The 18,235-nt window shown below is 42.8% G+C and overlaps 3 protein-coding genes across 10 annotated transcripts in view; 1 reads left to right on the top strand and 2 right to left on the bottom strand.

The window, feature by feature from the left end:
* Nucleotides 1–37: 37 nt before the first annotated feature.
* Nucleotides 38–6,830, bottom strand: LOC121717617 (aryl hydrocarbon receptor interacting protein). The gene is made up of 7 exons (XM_042102562.1): nucleotides 6,696–6,830; nucleotides 5,116–5,298; nucleotides 4,731–4,919; nucleotides 4,346–4,522; nucleotides 3,885–4,026; nucleotides 3,540–3,760; nucleotides 38–871 (listed from the first exon to the last, which is right to left on the bottom strand). The coding sequence occupies exons 1-7, from the start codon at nucleotides 6,792–6,794 to the stop codon at nucleotides 866–868; spliced, it is 1,017 nt and encodes a 338-aa protein (XP_041958496.1). The 5' UTR covers nucleotides 6,795–6,830; the 3' UTR covers nucleotides 38–865.
* asah1b (N-acylsphingosine amidohydrolase (acid ceramidase) 1b) lies at nucleotides 6,795–13,440 on the top strand. Its single transcript, XM_042102561.1, has 15 exons — nucleotides 6,795–6,914; nucleotides 7,115–7,280; nucleotides 7,468–7,514; nucleotides 7,799–7,889; nucleotides 8,100–8,186; nucleotides 8,316–8,394; nucleotides 8,483–8,557; nucleotides 8,670–8,715; nucleotides 8,891–9,035; nucleotides 9,564–9,618; nucleotides 9,873–9,954; nucleotides 10,840–10,971; nucleotides 11,295–11,418; nucleotides 11,916–11,972; nucleotides 12,443–13,440. Exons 1-15 carry the CDS (start codon nucleotides 6,880–6,882, stop codon nucleotides 12,530–12,532), a joined length of 1,311 nt encoding a protein of 436 aa, XP_041958495.1. The 5' UTR covers nucleotides 6,795–6,879; the 3' UTR covers nucleotides 12,533–13,440.
* An 86-nt stretch (nucleotides 13,441–13,526) lies between these two features.
* The window catches only part of pcm1 (pericentriolar material 1), a 29,872-nt gene continuing 25,163 nt past the window's right edge, over nucleotides 13,527–18,235 (bottom strand). For 6 of the 8 annotated variants that reach the window (XM_042102546.1, XM_042102551.1, XM_042102552.1 and 3 more), the window contains 12 exons: nucleotides 17,952–18,131; nucleotides 17,584–17,687; nucleotides 17,089–17,223; nucleotides 16,782–16,982; nucleotides 16,556–16,612; nucleotides 16,276–16,447; nucleotides 15,988–16,139; nucleotides 15,455–15,515; nucleotides 15,038–15,249; nucleotides 14,834–14,926; nucleotides 14,620–14,743; nucleotides 13,527–14,480 (listed from right to left, as the gene is read on the bottom strand). In XM_042102546.1, coding sequence (XP_041958480.1) covers nucleotides 14,455–14,480; nucleotides 14,620–14,743; nucleotides 14,834–14,926; nucleotides 15,038–15,249; nucleotides 15,455–15,515; nucleotides 15,988–16,139; nucleotides 16,276–16,447; nucleotides 16,556–16,612; nucleotides 16,782–16,982; nucleotides 17,089–17,223; nucleotides 17,584–17,687; nucleotides 17,952–18,131 — 1,517 coding nt within the window. In that variant the 3' untranslated portion in view covers nucleotides 13,527–14,454. The remainder of the gene's footprint in view (nucleotides 14,481–14,619; nucleotides 14,744–14,833; nucleotides 14,927–15,037; nucleotides 15,250–15,454; nucleotides 15,516–15,987; nucleotides 16,140–16,275; nucleotides 16,448–16,555; nucleotides 16,613–16,781; nucleotides 16,983–17,088; nucleotides 17,224–17,583; nucleotides 17,688–17,951; nucleotides 18,132–18,235) is intronic. The other 2 variants (XM_042102550.1, XM_042102553.1) reach the window with 2 other exon arrangements.

The raw sequence follows: 18,235 nt of genomic DNA, 5'->3' as shown, positions 1-18,235 counted from the left end.
TGGTTTGTGGTGTTTGTGTGGATACAGAAGCATTAGGAACCATATGAGACTCATCTTTATTAGACCTCAGTCACAAACTGCAGAAGGACAAAGGCATGGTTCTCCCAAAATATTAGTCTGAAGGCAATTATTAGAGGGGGAAAACAGCACATCCAAGTGTCCAGTCAACCATATCTTTTAAAAATGAGTCAATACACATGACTGATACATTATGCTTGGCCACAGAAAAAAGTCTCAGGACTTCTCACACAGTGTCACTGGCTGGCCTGCTCCTTGCTCACAGAACATGCTGAGGTTTTGGTCTGTGACTGCAGTAGGATGTCATCCTGCCCATTACTTAAACCCATCAAGGAAGATAAGTCACAAAGCTCAAGCATGGTTACACACGATTATACAGAGTTACAATCAAAACACATGAATACATAATAGTTTAAAAGAATATAAATATGAATATAATGAGCATGATATAACTGAGTAACATGAAGTGCAGGTACGGGTAATGATGTGATCTCTAAGTCCAAGGTCAGAAGGCTAGTGTAACAAACTTCCTGGTTCCACTGATTGTCTTGAATGACCATGTCACTTCAGGTGTGTGGACCACCAGGAATAATTAATTCCAGTGAGCAGTGAACACCATGAAGTGTATACGAATATCTGAGTGAGACGTGGCAGCAGAGTACATGTCATTTCTTAGGACCATGAAAGATTCTGGGTTCATGGCCTGAGGATGAACTTCTAGTTTGGTGTTGCAGATGTCTGAACATGTATAGTGCATGGATGGAAGGTGTGTGTACAAAAGAGACGCATAAAAAGCAATGGGTCCACATTTACAGCTGCTTTGCTACTTCACATAATACTAAAAGATTTAGCCCTGGAAAAAAGAAAAGAGGGGAAAAAAAGTTAGATCAACAGTACCAACACAACTTACACCTATGGTCACAATACCATCAATATGGGCTTTGTGCTTACTTGAATATGGGCTTCCTAGCTTACTTGAAGTTGGCAAACCAGTTTCCTGTTCATTGATAAGGCTGTCAACAACAAAACAACTAAAATCAATCCTCTTCAGATGCAGTAAACTGGTTTGCCGACTTCAACCCTAGCTGGTGCACATTGCAAACTAAAACACAACGACACATTTCTGTACCCAAAGTAAAAGGCCAAATTATACAGGGGTTGTTTTAAAACATGAAAGCAACAGCCAGAAACACCTCAATTAACTGCTTAAATGTGCCCAGTAAAATACAAAACTCTTACACCAAGAGTTGGATAAAGAACATATCTTTGCAAACAACACACATTATCAGTTATTGACAGTGAAATATACATGGGGTGTGGTATACTCGAAGCAGTGATCTCTGCGTGCACAAGGTTTGACATCACCGGAGCTTAAGACTCTTATAGATACTGCCTGGCCAAAGAAAGGTCACTAACTGGATTTAACTACTAAGCAAATAGGTAACAGCTTCCCAATGGGGTCAGTGCTATGATCTGGGGTTGCTGCAGTTGGTCAGTGGGGTATTCCACAAAGCCGGTTTTATCACAAAACCGGGTAAGTTAACCCGAGGTTTGCGGTAACCCTTGGTTTTCCGTTCCAAAATGAACACGGTATCTAAGTTACTATAGAAACATATGCTCTGAATCAAACCTGGTCGGAGCAGGTTTTGCGCAGGTTAAGTTTGGAAGATAACCCACGTTCACGGCAGATCTCACATGTTGGCAATGGCATGCCCTTTTGATGAGAGCCCTGTTGACATCGGAGTGCAAATAATTTGGGCAATCCACCGAGAGAGAGTGATAAGACCACCGCTCGACATCTTGTCTTATCTTGATGATTTTTTGCTGGAGCGATATCGTTTTTCGCGTGAATCTTTCATATATTTAAATAGCCTTGTCTAGCCCTACATTGCCAAGGTTACCAATCGTGGACCTGGCTTCAGTTCACTGCAAACTATTTGCATTGCTCTGTTTTTTTGCGACGGATTGTTTTTTGTACAGTGTTGGAGATACTGAGCATATAGGGAAAGCTACAGTCTGCCGATCAGTGCGTACATTCTATCTTGCGCTGAAGCGCTTGGTGCGCTCCTGGCCACAAACGTCATTAAAATGGGGTTTCACCAACTCGCAGGTCAGCATTATATGCTTTAAGTGTTCCCAAATGGCACAGAAATGACCCTTGTTGTTGACTTGTCATCTGGGTGTTATATATTTTCGAATGTCATTATAAATGTTCAGGTAGGTACAGCCTACGCAGCCTATATTGGCCATGCATTTCCAATATCTTCATGATGGTTTGTTAATCGCTGTCAATCTTGATTTTTTTATCATTAAAAAGATATGTGATGCTTCCTACATGATCACTAATGTGGAGGCAAAATGGGCTGGTTCGGTCCACGATGCCAGGATGTATTGAATCCAATTTGAGCTATAAATTTCAACAATGCGTGGCATTATGAATGCGTTGCATTATGAGCATATCATAGACCATCTGCCGACTGTCGGCCCTCTTACGATTGGCTTAAAAAAAAAGTGGTTATTTACATGCAGGAGTGTCAAATATGTTATGACAATTTAAATGCTGGACTGACAAATATGTAGGCCAGTACGATGGTGGGAAAAGTTTGTATGACGTTTTTATATTTCATCTTGATCAGATGATAGTTGGGGCCCATCAGAGTACATCTTTGTATAACAGGTTATGTGATAGTTAAACTTTCTTAACGTTCCTGAGATATTAATAGATTCATAGTTCAAATATTTAGGATCGTGCTTTTGTCATGAAACTTACACATTTAGGCTTTATTTCTCTGATTTTTCTCTTAATTTCTTTCTTCATTATAACGCCTTTTTCCTCATCATAACTCTCCAGGAGGACCTGGAGTTCAAGGCCAGTATTTTATGTGGCCCTTTTCGCCATTTATAGGTTTGGCGTGGACACGCACAACCCTGCGTTAAACAACCCTGTGTTGATTGAACTAATTCATAAGCGGTACGGTGGAACCGACAGCTCTGGTTTAGTCGGCGCAGGGTCAATCAACCTAAAGTTCAGCGTTAACTCTGTTTTAACCTCCGTTTGTGGAATACCCCACAGGTCTAGGTTCAGCAATGTTATGTACCAAAAAGAATGAGGTCAGCTGACTACCTGAATATACTGAATGACCAGGTTATTCCATCAATGGATCATCAATACAAGATCTACAAGATTGCCCCTCCCCCACTACCACCGAGCACCCCCTCATCGAGTTTGCACCAGACTGTGATTGACAGTCAGATCTCACACAGCCCTGCTCTGATTGGACCAGAAGAACCGGGAGCTGTGGATTTTTGCAAAACAAATAACAGGTTCTAAGTGGAGGTAGAAGTGTGTTTTATTTTTCTAAAACCGGCTGACTTATGTTGTTCTGTTCAGCATAGTGTCGGTGTCAGTGAATATGATCAAAAAAATCTTGTCAACTGCAGCTTTAATTCTTGCATACAATACACCACATCACATGTGTTGACTGTTAGTCTGAGAGGCTAGCTAAGGCCTAATGTCTTACCGTGGTGGCAGTTGCACCGGCAGCAAAAAGATTTTTGTAGCGGCCCTTCTCTTCCTTCTCTTTTTCACGGATGCGCTCCTCCATCGCTCTAAGCTCGCGTGCCACCATCGGTGCCAGGCTTGGGTCCAGCTTCACCACGTTGGCAAAGTCAGATCGTGCCTCCTTCTCATTCCATACTGCGGCATGGGCTTTGCCACGCTTAAAGTATGCCTTCACGTTGTCTGTGATCAAATCAAAGACCAATAGTTAGCTTCAGATGTTAGGGCAATCATGGCTTTGATATCACAATACCATCTTTGGGACGTATGAAACTTAAGTTGGCAGGCAGACTGAGGACAAACTCACCTTCGTATTTAGAGAGGAGTGAGGAGCAGTGTTCCAGTACCTCATAGTACTGATTCTGGTTGAGCTTGCACTGGCAGTAGTTGAGCAGCAGGGGTGTGATCATGTTGTCTATTTTAATCCAGGGCTCATCTCCTGGTTTCTCCTGAGCACCACAGAGAGGTAAAACAATAGATAGATAGATAGATAGATAGATAGATAGATACTTTATTGATCCCCAGGGGGAATTCAAGAAAGATGTAAGCAAGGCCATGGACAGAATGACAAAAAAATGACTCATTTAGGCATGTATTACACAACACCGACACAAAGGGTAGGGATGCACACAAAGTAGCCAAAGAACTTAGAGCTGCAGCTAGCGTGATATATACACAACAGAAACGTGTCATATTACAAGCACCAGTACATGACCCACAAGACGGTCGGTCCACCTGCCCAGTTCCTTTGCAATACTGTTAACTCACCTTCATCTGCAGGTTCTTCAGGCAGGCAATGGCATTATGGTAATTTTCAGCCGCTCCCGCAAAGTCACCCTGTTTGAAGAGTGCATTGCCCTGTTCATGAATCTGAGGCACAGCTTCCATCTTCTCCTCATCGGTCATTGCCCAGGTGTCCAGCTGGAAGGTACCTGGGGTCAAGACCTAAGGAACAGGAGAAATGGATAATATGAGGCCTCTAAAGGAAAATAGTGGTGATTTATACCTGAGCTCAATAAAGAGTTGGATAATGTGGCCTTTTAGGCGGATTAAAGACCACTTCCGTGTTCTGGACTATCTGATTTGATTTAATGCTGACATCACAATTGTGTAACATACTGAAATGCAGCAGAAGAGCAACCCAGACCCTCACCTGCAGAAGCTCTATAGTGAAGACAAGAGGCTGGGGGTTGGCCTGCAGCTCGTCCAGGTCGTGGTGGCCTGTTGAGTGGTGGGAGTGTATCTGGGCAATGCCGCAACAGTGCCTCTGGCCCTCCAGAGGATCTTTCCCTGCCCTGATGTTCCTCAAGGACTGGGACATCTGTGGATACAGCGCTGTGTGCTGGGGAAGAACATAAACATGGAGGTTTTTTTTTTTTCTGCCCAGATTAAAAAGTGATGTTTAATGACACATCTGGCAACAGTATCTAGTTACTCTCAGAGGTTGACTAGCTTAACATTGTGTTCTTAAGGACACGTCCATTACACCTAACGTTTCTCTTTCTCAGAGTGTCTCCTTTAGTAATGGCAAAACAAACCTTGACTTCGCAGGTGAATTCAGAAATTTCACCCTCCCTCATAGTTGTGACTATCTGCTCCCAGACAGGCAGCTTGAATTTCTTCCCCATGATCAGTTCCATGGGCTTGCTGTGGCACTCCGCTGATCTCGAGTCATCCAACACGGTTCCATCGCAAAGGCTGGTGCGATAGTGGAACTTTACCTAAACAAAACAGAATCACTTACTAACTGAACTGGTGTTGCTGTAGGCCAGTGGTTCTCAAACTACCACTGGTGGTACACAGAATCTTCTAATGGTACAGAAGTCTCCAAGATTTGTTTGTAAAGATCACATAACTCCAAATTATATATCATTCAAAATCCTTAACCACACAATCACTTAAGTTATATTTAAACTATTTTTTGTCTTTCATGACAAAAGTAGCCTATATTCATTTTTATATCTGTCAGTAGGAGCCAATAGGCCTACTAGGCTAGTACTAGGAGCCAATAAGCCTACTAGGTTAGTGTAACTGTATGGAGTATTAGCAAATGGTTGACAAGTTGTGATGGCAACCAAAGGAAAAGGAAGCAAACGTGATGGATCAAAAAACAGTCATGCAACCATGGCTCCAAACTGGAAGTATTACAAAGTGTGGTGAATATGTCAAGCAGAAACTGAAGTTGGTGACAATTAGCCCAGCACAAGTGACTAGTGGCGCTTCCATGGCACCTGCAAGCAACAAACGACGCAAAGCAGTATATTCAATATACAAAATGGCCTACTACGCTATTATATTTTAATGGCAGTCATAATGATGGTACTTGGACGGAGAGCCAATTGTTTTCTGAGGTGGTATTTATTGTGAAAAGTTTGAGAACCACTGCTGTAGGCTATACCTCTTCACTTTACAAAATTACAAAATGGAAGTTACACTGTTGCATGTTGGACATAACAATTTGACAGAGTAACTGCAAATGAGCTTACTTTCCTAGCGCAAACTACTAACATGAACGTTAGATACATGTTTTCTGGTTTGGTTTACCACAACAGATACCCAAGACAAACCGAGCTACGTTGAAAAAACTCTTAACCAGTTAACGATAGCAAGGCATTGCCTAAGTTACAGTATAGGAACATTCCTATAACTAACAGTGCATAAATTAGCTAGCTGATTAAGTGACGTTGTAGGCTAGGATAAATATATTTTTTACAGTCTATGGATAAAACACAGTAGTATCAGAGAACGTAGCCCGTAGACGTGCTCTGGTAGTGTTTTACTGGCCCTACAGACTGCCACTCAGTGAAATAAATGACGTGTTTTGAGGAGGCGTACCGTTTCTCCAGTAGCCCACCATCAGGTAAACCAGAAACCTTTTCCTTTCTGTGAGGATCTACCTTCTTGAACCATCATCGAAACACAAAATGCAATTAAACATCCTAGTGCGTAACGCACCAGTCGTTAAGTGATAAAGTTCGTCGATTTCTTACCTATCCTTTGCCCTATGCTAGACTAGCTAACGTTAGCTAGCTAACTATCCTCCAGTTGTTCTATAGAAAAATTACGCAACACAGCTACCAGTGAGGTTATCGGGATGCTTACGGAACAACATGAGTACCTTAGTTCCGTCGGAAAATGTTGATAACTGCCCTCTGCCAGGACAGACTACTTTTTTCTGTATCCCTTCCGCGCTGAGAGCCACTGCTATCTCCTCCATCCTTGTTCGAAAACAGCATTAGTTCGTAGAGAAGTGGGAGGATCCTGTACTCGCGGGACAAATCGGGAAATGCCGAAGAGTCACGATGTCTGGTCGCAGGAACTCCGAGATGATGAAGAGGTACCAGAGCCCGTCTCTGCTAGTACATATAAATAGTTTCAGCACAGTTCCTTATAAAGGCCCTTTGGAAAGTGCAAGTTTAAATATCAGTTCACTTAGATTGTGAGCACCTGTGGTTTTCCTGTTTTCCGCTTTCACATAGGCTATTATTCATTTTTGTCTGATGTAAGCAAACGTACACCCCCGTTCTCTACCTCCAGACTACCTATGATGGTACATTCCATCAATAAGAAATCACGAGGACGAAAAACTTCCGTGTTTTCCGAAGTTGTTGTGTGCTGTACACAGACTAAGATGTCTCGCTTGGCTTTTTGTATTTTCTTGACCTCAACAGTGACAATTGTGTCGACGCAGTATGTTCCACCGGTGAGTAAAAACAGTTAAGAAATGAAATGTTAAATTGTCTGCGTTCGTGAACTATTAGGCTATGCTGACTTAAAATGCCGCAACAAGTTTTCCTTTTGATGTTATTGTTAGACATGGGATTAATTTCCCAATTTGCCATTAGTTCTAAACTCCTAAACTCTCATGATCTGTCTGTCTATCACTGCAGTACACTGAAGAATGCAGAACTGGCATGTATCCCCCTCAGGGTCCAACGTATGTATTCTGGTCTATGTGTATGTGTATCACTACATTCGCAAAACAGTATTTCCCGATAACATTCGACTATGTAATGTAGCTGCCCGGGTTAACTAGGCCTGTCATTTGTCCTGCGGTGCAAGTGTCGTAACCAGTCCTAACACAAGATCATGTTTTGAAATTCTGTGTAACTGGATTGTTTCGCCTCACAGACAGTCTGTGAGGTGAAACAGTGACACAGCATCTTATAAGAGGTTACAAAGTTCAGGGCATTAACAGTGGTAAACATTTTCCATTGACAGGTTCAAGGGTGCAGTTACCTGGTACACAGTTGACCTAGATTTGCCTCCAAGCAAAAGATGGGCAGCACTAATGTCTGAGAAGAAAGATGAGGTAAGTGCTTTTTAAGGGTGTTCTGTAAACAAGTTACCTTGGGGCAATCAATAAAGACAGGCTATATTCAATTACAACGTTCTTTAGTAGTAAAATAGCTGGATATATCACGTGAAAACTAAGAGACAGAAACCTCAGACACAGAATGACATCACTGTGTTGGAAACTGTTGGCACCAGTGGGATCATTATCCTCCTGTATTTTTTGTAGATTGCCAGCATGATCAAGGTCATCAAGGATTTAGCTGATGCTTTTGTTCCCAGTGGGAAACTTATTGAATTTGTTGACAGTATTCTGGTAAGTATTTAATAATTCCAACTTTCCTCCAACCTTCCTTCAAACTTTCTCCTCAGAAAATAAATACATGATAAATGAAAGGAGAGTTTCACTTCTCCACTTATGACCGTAAGATCTCTGTTCTTTCAGCCTCTCATAGTTGACACACTTCCGTATCCATTTAATGAAGAACTTAAAGGAATAGCAGCAGGTTCCGGAGTTCCATTGGGTATGTGAGAGGACAAGTAGACTAAGGAAATGTTAACTTGGGTTGATGTCGTAATTTGTTAAGGGTGTTTCCTCTTTGTACCTCACAGGTGAGGTTACACTTTTCAATCTGTTCTACGAAGTGTTCACTGTTTGCACCTCAGTAGTTGCTGAAGACTCAGACGGTGAGTACTTTTAAGCTAAATAATAGCAGTATGAATACATTGGACTAATGATGTAGCCTACACGAAATTGTCACTGACAGTAAAACAAAGTTTTGTACCGTTTCTGTAACAGGTAATTTGATCCATGGCAGAAATCTGGATTTTGGACTGTTCATGGGGTGAGATGTTGAGTTTTATCACGTGTCAGAAATGGGACAAAATAACTTTATACTATTAAATCAACAGTGTATGTACCAGAAGGAACTAATCTGGACGACTGCAGAGATTTTACCTTTATTTGCTTGCTCTGTTTTTGACGGCAACGATGACCGGTATCTACCTCTCCCTTTACAGATGGGACATGAAGAACAAGTCATGGATGATCACAGAGAAGCTGAAACCACTGGTGGTGAACATTGACTTCAGGAGGAGCAACCACACTGTCTTCAAGTCCACAGGCTTTGCCGGCTACGTAGGCATGCTGACTGGCATGAGGCCGGTGAGTGGAGACGGGGGGAATTGGACACAGACGAGGACGAGGAAGTCCAGAGAATGCCCCTATGGCAGTCAGGCTGTTGCAGTACGGCTGTAGTTAATTCACTGATTTATGACAGTCATGCACAGTATGGACCCTTTCAAGAGAGTTCCATTATCAGCATCATAGTTGGCCCCACAAGACTTCAGTTTTAACATTCCATATGTTATCTTAATGCAGAGGAAGTAGATTGGGGCCCAAATAGAATGTTCAAGCATTGTTTTTGTTTACCTTGTTGAAAGGGTCTATACTGTCCTGACTTAAACAGATTTCCCACCCACATTCTGCAATTACAAATGATAACACTACTGTGTCTGGCAGTCTATGGCTGGTGAGGAGTTAATTATAGGCTTGGCTTTTGCTGTGCAAGTTACCATATGAGAACTTATTCTTCAGACTTTCGGTAGTTTTAAACTATAAATTAAATATCTACAGTAAAATCTTGTTTAGAAGTACACATTCAAATTCATAGTTTGCTAAAATTCTTCATAGCACTCATTTTCCCTCACCATCAACGAGCGCTTCAGCATGGATGGAGGCTATATTGGTGAGCCCCTTTCCAGCACTACATTTGCCTGAAAACAAATGGACCCAGTGGAATAATGGTCAAATGCCCATATGAAATACACATCAAAATGTTAAAATGGTGTTAAGTTTTGCTTCACACTTGGCATCATATGCTATTCAGTTCTGTTCATTATCAATCATATATAATAATACATGGTTATGCTTGTTTGAAACTACTTGTAGATAATTATGCATGGTCATTACGGGCTCTGCTGGTTTACCTGTCTGTTGTAGGCATCATTGAGTGGCTTCTGCATCACAGGGATGCCATGTGGATGGGCTTCCTGACTCGCACAGTTCTGGAGAATTCCACCAGGTGATTCATTCTATTCTTTAATGTCCTCAGGGATGATCATTTTCACACATCACTCCACAGTTCCATAACAAGAGTGTGGGCACAGCACCACATGTAACATGTAGCAGCATACATTCCCAACCCCACCTGAGACAATCACATCACAAAGAGGGAGCAGTACAGCAGTATAGGTGAATTGTGCTTTTGTAAAGCAAGAGCAGGAGGTGGGCAACAGAGCTTTCAGAAAATGTGTTCTCTTCATGTGTGGCCCTAACACTCTGTCGATTTCAAACCATGATCATTGTTTAAACGTATGCTTTCATTATTCTCCAATTTATGTAGGCAACTATCTAATTTAATCAATTTCATGTCTTTCAATGGAAATTCTGTAGATGGCGCTTGTAAATCGGACAGAATTCCCTTAATTTTACGACACATATCCTCTTTCTGTCAAACTGCTGTTTTGGTCTACTATTCTACCTCGTGCATGGGTAGACATGAAGCTGACCTAAGCCTCGCTTGAATAAACAAAGGCAAGATGCAGCTAATTTGAGTTAATGGAAGAGCTTCAGCCGTAAGTTAAAGTCCACGCTAGTTCAAGCCAGGCCATTTTTGTTCAATCACCGCTTTCATTAGCGAGGTTGATGGAATACTACCCTCCAGATTTGATGTTGGATTGTGTTGAGTGTGGAGCTGATGTCGACAAAGAGGACTGACTGTTTCTTGGTGTTTTATGCCCCCAACGTTGTCTTCAAGGCAGCGCTGCCTGGAAGGTGCTATGGTTAGGCATGTGCAGGTGATTGTAGGTGTTGAAGAACTGAGTGGAACCCTTCTCTCTCGGTATGGCTGAATGGTAACTGGAGTAAAAGAGATAGAAATAAAGAATGTTTTCCTCCCATGCTGCAGCTATGAGGAGGCCAGGTCCATGCTGTCCCAGACAAAACTGTTGGCTCCTGCCTACTTCATCCTGGGAGGAAACCAGACTGGACAGGGCTGCCTCATCACCCGTGCCCGTACACAGAGCCTGAAGCCCTTGGAGTGAGTGCGACTCCCCTTTTGCTTAGTAGCAGTTACCCTTCCTCACAGCTCCTCTTTACACAAAACTAAGAGCCAATACCAAATCACTTCCATTCTGAGCGGGAGAGAGCACACATACATTATGTAATGTGGGTAAATGGCACATCCATTGATGTTTAATGAGACAACATTACACAAATCTTTTGTGTACAAGTAAACACCACAATGAAATATACAATCCAGAGAGCAGAATCAGGGATTATAGCTATGACGCATTTGCATTTCATTAAGTTGTTTTGGAAACTTGGAGCCTGTGGACATTTAGCCACTCTTTTCTCTGCCAGACTGAACTTAAAGCAGGGTAGGTGGTACCTGCTGCAGACCAACTATGACCACTGGAAGGAGCCGCTGTTCCTGGACAACCGCAGGACGCCTGGCATGAAGTGCATGAACCAGACGCTACAGCCTGTAAGTTAATCATACACCCTCTCCTCAGGACAAAGGGGCTCAATCCCAGGCAGTAATGCCAATGAAAGTGTAGTCTTAAAGGTTGTATCAGCGATAGCGGGGATACGTCACTTCTGTTGATGTTTAAACAAAACAGAGCTAGCTCGCTACTGCCTCCCCTTCCCGTGCAATTAAAACTCCCCTAAACGCGCATCTCGTCGATTATTGCTTAAAACACTTTATTTTGCCCTTGAGTGGTTGCCAACCCTTGTTGGTAGCAATTGTTTTTGTGTACAGATCTCGGAGCCTAGGCTGCCTACAGAGACTCGTTTTTTTTTTTTAACGGCCTGCTTATGGGGCAGGCAGCTAGCGGATCGTTAAGAAAGATTAGATGAATGTGATAATTCATGTTTGTGCCTGAAATCGCTGATTACAACCTTTAACCTAACTGAAGCAAGCAATTAATAAAAGAAAATATTTTACATTGCGTTAAAAAAAGTGACCGATTGTCTTTACAGAACATCTCCTTCAAGACTCTCTATGATGTTCTCTCAACAAAGCCAGTTTTGAATAAGGTGGGTGTTGAAATACTATATTCCAGCATTCAAATGAAATTAAAATGTCTGCACCATTGAGCATCACTCATTGTTTATTAAGAGAGGTCCTCAAAGGCCTCTATATTTATCTGAAGGGAAAGTGAAATGTCAATAAGACATTGACTGCACAGGATAATTATTGAGACCTGTCCATTAGAGCTTCATAATCAATCAATGAAGCATTTCTATTCACAAAATTGTAAATTTTACATCCAAGTAAACTAGTTTAGCATACCGTATTTTCTGGACACTTTTTTTTAGTTTGGCTGGTCCTGCGACTCAGGTGCAATATATATATATATATATATATATATATATATATATATATATATATATATATATATATATATATATATATATATATATATTTTTTTCCTCTTCATGACACATTTTTTGACTGGTGCGACAGTCATCCTCTTACACATTTCTCTGGGATTTTCTGTCCCCAGTTGACCACCTACACTACACTGATGGAGGTATCAAAGGGCAAGTTGGAGTCTTTTGTGCGAGACTGCCCCAACCCATGCATGCCTTGGTGAAGGCTATTCTGACATTACCGGTAAATTGATTTAAGGAAGAAATAAAAAAATAAAAAAACCCTACATCAGGGAGAAGCATCTGACCAAGAGGAATGAATCAGAATACTGGCTGATCCTAGTCATACACACCACTGAATGCCTTCATTAACCACTTGGAATCAAGTGCTTAGAAATTAGAGCTTTTGGGAGTCATCCCTAGGGCAATTCCATGGAAAATTACGTTTTTTGTAACATCCATAACGCCAATAAAATGTGATGGTATGGTATGATGTGAATGATTACATGAAATTTGAGCATTTGCTATTTTTGACTGAAGAATGTAAATGAGAAAAAAAAACAAAAAAAAAACAATGAAATGTTGCTATTCACATCATACAAATGCCAAGGCATTCCACTGGCGTTATGGAGGTGACAAAGTCAATTTTCTGTGGAATTGCCCCCTACCATAAAGATATTTTCTGCACGTTTTAAATGTCCTGTCTAACTTTATCTATGCAAACAAGGATTGGACCTTAGAAGCGAGTCTGCACATGCTTATCTGAGCACTTGATTGAGAATGGATTTAAGCATGTTAAAACTATTTGGCATATCAGGTGTGCGGTGTCAGTTGTTTGAAACAGCATGTTTGAAGTTTGTATTTGATGTTTGTAGTTTTAGCAAGTCTGTATACCTCAGGTTTCGAATGGTTTAATTTTTCTACATTATGTTTAAAACTTGAATGCTTGAAAGATGGTAAAAGGGTTTTGCCCCATGAGTGATGGAACTCACTAAATTCTACTCTAATTCTAAACCAATATGTTCTGTGCTTACCCAGCTAACCACTATAAAAGATGCAGATGCAAACTTCTTTTGCTAAATCTTTCAGATCAATGTCCTAACATTATGAAATAAACAATGACAATTTTAAATTACGTCTATTGTTTGTTTGGGAAGGGTGCAATGAAGCTGTAATGTTTTGTTTCAGGACTAGGGCACAAAAGAGACTTGAGCTACATTTTACTGGAGGGAAAAGTAAAAATCAATGTTTTATTCTTTTTTTTTCCATTTAATCTTAAAACCTCATAGTAAATATCTGAATTACATGGAAATCAGAATGGGATAAGATGCCCAAGCACTGAAAAAGGCCAACGTGCCTGAAAACATAAAAATAAAACGATACATACACATTTAAAAGAGTGCATCTGAGGTCGACCTCTACCCCAACCCCCCCCACAAAAGGCAGGCAAGACAGACAGACGGACATTTTAGTGCCGGGGGAGGGGTCCATTCTCTTTTGCCATGTAGCCCATGACATACCAACCGAGCAAGTTTTGGCAACTATACTCTGACCGATCACGTCAACACATCTACAAAAAAGTTGAATTCTGAGATGCCTACCTGCTTCTACTGAACCAAGGCTTTAAAAAGGCCAAATGCACGGTGGCAGGCCGCAGGGTGTTGGGGGGGCATTTAATGCAGTCAGGCACAGGAACAGAAGAAACGCCACCATGCCATAACTAAGTAACAGTAACTGATTGCAAATGTCCACAACAGGACCCAAGCCCATCCTAACCAGCTTCCTCTCTGAGGCTTCATTTAAAATAACAAAAGATCTTAAAAGACTGAAATAAAATAAAAAACACATTACACAGACTACTGCAGAGCCTATGGACAGCAACATGAGTCCTCTAACCCTAAAATTTCCGTCTTATAAAAACGTCATCTAGGGTTCAACAAAGAACCCCTTCATGTACAGTTAGACACTTCCTTCTATGTAGAACAGTAGATTGCAGCAGCGTGGTGCCATTGGAACCTAATGAGATTAGTCTCTTTTTCCATTTCGTAGGCTCAGCTTAACCTTAACACACGTGTTGAGTCACTTTCCTCTAGTGTAAAGCAGCATGGATGATGTTGCACTAGTGTTGGGGATGGCCCAGACGTCCTCATGCACTCTGGGCTCCGACGGTCTCTGGAGAAAGACAAGAAAAAGAAACAATTTAATTATGCTCATGGAGAAAATTTAACGAAGGATCCACAGTTCAGGCAGAGTTCATAATACATAATTTATAATGAATGACATGAAGCAGTAGCAGCAGTAGTTCGTTTACCAGGTTCTTTCAGGGCCAGGCCATCACCAATGAGCCCTGTGAGGCCCTCTGTGTTGCCGTTGAGGAGCTCCACTGTCAGGTTGTTGTTCTGCTGCTCCTCCGTGATCCTCTTCCTCAACTCCTCCTGAGGAAACAGGACACAGATTCTTTATGCATTCTCACTCTCTTCCACACACACACACAGAGAACTCAAGCAGACCCCTGTCCCACTCACCTCAGACATTACAGAGAGCTGTAGAGGCAGATCCTCCACCTTCACAAAGTCATCCTCATCTGATTTCTGGCTAGTGTTTCCTGAGCCTACCTCCTATGAGCAGAGGACAATCAGCTTCTAATGCAACCCCAAATCATGTAGCCAGACAAATCACCATGATCTTTACATTGAAAACAGCGATGAGTAATGACAAGTGTAACATACGTCCACACTGATCATGACTGGAGACTCTGTGTCGGGGCTTCCAGAGCTGGAGCCCTGGGAGCCACCCTGCCCGTTGACAGTGACCGGGACAGGGGGCACCTCGCTCCCCTCTGCTTCGCCCTGCGCCTCTGGCTCAGCTCCAGAGTGGCCGCTCCCACGATCTTCCTCCGGGGAGTCCATCACCTCTATGGACTCTGACTTAGTGCTTTTGGCTGGGAAAAGAAAAAAGGTGGTGAGGGGAGCAAAGTCGATGGTAACAGGGAAGAGATACAAACTGAAAACGTTACATGGGCTTCGAACACTGCTTTATACATAGCAGACATTTTTATGGCTCTTTGGCATAAGAACTGGGTCTTCGTGTTTCTTTACAGGCAAGTTGAAGACCGATACCAAGCAAACAGGGCTCGTCGCCCTTACCTTCATTACCTTCTGAGGTCTCATGATCTTGACTGGTGCTGTTCTGAATCACGGCATTACACTGCATTCACAACAAGGTAAAGAGAAGGAGAAATACATGAGTGGCAATAAAAGGCAATATAGACCGAAAAAACAATAATAATTTTTAAAGGCGCTCGAAACGATGCTGGGTAACGTCACTTCTGTTGACGTTCAAACAATACAGAAAGTTAGCTCGCTACTTCCTCCCCCTCCCTCCTGTGCAATGGAAACTCTCCTAAACGCGCATCACATCGGTGATTTGCTGGAACAGTTTGTTATGTTTTTATGGGCAAGGTTTGCCCAAGTTGTTTTGTGGCTGTTTTTGGAGCCTGGGTTGTCCACAGAGATCGCGTTTTTTTTTTTACAGTATTCAGGACACAGGCAGCTAGCGGATGGTGAGGTGATGTTTGCTGTAAGTGACAAAAAATGTTTTAGCCTAAAAAACATATGACCTCGCTTAGGGCACCTTTTAAAAAGCTCAAATGCACACCTGGACTCACGGATACACACACCTGTTTGTTGTCATGTGTGGTGTCGGTGCTGGCTTGTAGCGATGTCTGGACCTCCACTGGCCCAGCCTCAAACTCCTCCATCTCCTCCAGCTCGTTCTCATCCTCACCGCTGCCATAGTTGGTCAAGGGTTGGGTCTCTGCCTTGGACAGGCCTGCACCCCATCCACAAACAGACAGACACATACAGTTATAGTCGATCAGACCGCACATCTTTGACAATCCCAGAAGAAACACTGAACTAAAAGTCGATACTTTATTTTTCTGGAATTTCCATATCTGGTCGCTCACTGATAGAAAGGCATGGTCCATCTCCATCTCTGCCCTCCTCTTCCTCCTCTTCTTCATCCTCCACCTCCTCCTCCACTTCAGAGGCTTCACTGCTCTGTCCATCCTTCTCTTCCAAATGCTCTTCTTTCTCCAGGTTATGAGTGGCCCCTTCCTGCTCGGTCTCATCTCGATCCTGCATTAAAAAAATAAAATAAATAAAAACAATTACTCTCTGCCATCAAAAGAAAAAAACATACCAGCTGTTGCACATGAGCCATACTGTGCTGGTTTAAAAACTAACCTTGTCTTGGTCACAGTAACCTGGCAAAAATGTAGTCTCGCCATCAGTGCCTTTCCCCTACGCACAGAGAGACATTAGATGCATTACAAGACAGATTATACAGACAAACATTTTTCTAAAGTATGGAACTTCAGTCCAGGGCTGCTGTTGGCTCCACTCCATACCAATTAATAAATACAATTTAAAACCACAGGCTGTCCCAAACCATCAGCACACACACACACACCTCAGTCTTGTTGGCGTGTTTGGTGGAGACAGCGCTGCGACTTCTCTTGGTACGGTTCTTAGCTGTGCTGCTGCTATTGTTATCAAGGTCCTGCATGAGTCTGAAGAAGGCCAGCTCGTTAAATAGAATCTCCGAGATCTCCACTAGCAGGTCCTCCCCACACTCCTGCAGTGTGCGACCAACAAACTTCCCCAGGGAGTCCTGCACGAGAACAGGCATGACCGTGACACACACACAAAAACATGAATAAAATAAAAGGACACAAACTACAGGAGGCATAGCCATAAGGACACTATTTGGGTCGTACCTGGAGAATGCCGCCCAGCTGCCGGTGGAAGAAGCGCACAAACTCTTTGCTCTCGTCGTTTTGCTGTGTGAGCGTGAGCACCATGCGACGCACGGAGGTGAGCAGCTGGTGAGAGCACACCTCATCCATATGCTCCTGAGAGACGGGCAGCAGGACAGAGGCCGGCGTTATGGTCAGTACGGCTAACAACGGGCTCTACGCATAGCTTTACCTCTTCAAAAACAGCAGGGGGATTGGTTCTGTCAAATCACTAAATGAAGCACGCTTTATATTTTAGAAATGGGTGCATAAAAGCCTTGCCAGATGAGTCTTTCAACACCTCAGGTATTTTGAGTTTACAAAGCATCATAACCTAACTCCGAATGGAGGTGGCTCTGCAGCAAATGCTTCCCCAGCCAAAGAATAAGGGCCAAATCTGCTCTGGAGCCACTCGATATATGGGGCCTCATCTTCATCTGATCTTAAGTAGCTGATATGATTGTGCTGACGGCTCACCTTCAGGAAGGGGATGACCTCAGTCATGATGGCTTTGATCTGCCGATCCAGCTGCTGGGTGTCGATCTGAGGGCAGCGCATGTCTCCAGACGCCTGACAGGACCCTGCACACAAGACCAGCAGCACAGGTCATACCAAGGCCCATTCACCAGACCAGCAGAAGATGTCAGGCCAATGCCTATTCACAATATGTGGGGTAGCCCTTCAACTGCACAACACATCTTTACCAGAGTGCTAGGGTATGTCACCTGAGGGCTGCCAGTTGGAGCGTTATCAATTTTTAATGTTAAGGAGATTCCCACCGTTTCTTCATACACATGCTATACATTTAATTTGAAACACAACCACGCACACACCCACACACATACCTTCCAGTAGTCCTGCAGCAGAAGCAGAAGCAGCGGCATTGCTAGGCGAGGGCAGGTCAGTGTTAGAGGCGTCAGCAGCAGAGCTGTTTTTGTTGCTCGGGTTAAACTCGGCCTTAAGCTTCATGCGCTCATATTCCCTCATCCTGGCCAGAGCTTTGTCTAAGTGAATCACTGTGTTACCTGCACACAGAGGGAGATGCAGTGGGTAAGAGAAAAGAGCAGGATAAAAGAATGAAAGCCTTAGAAACCGAGGGAAGTCAGGATGGGTGAGGGAATAAAAGCTT

Source organism: Alosa sapidissima, chromosome 1 (assembly GCF_018492685.1).
Source record: "Alosa sapidissima isolate fAloSap1 chromosome 1, fAloSap1.pri, whole genome shotgun sequence".
Classification (NCBI taxonomy): domain Eukaryota; kingdom Metazoa; phylum Chordata; class Actinopteri; order Clupeiformes; family Clupeidae; genus Alosa; species Alosa sapidissima.
This window is presented reverse-complemented; position numbering and strand designations above follow the sequence as displayed.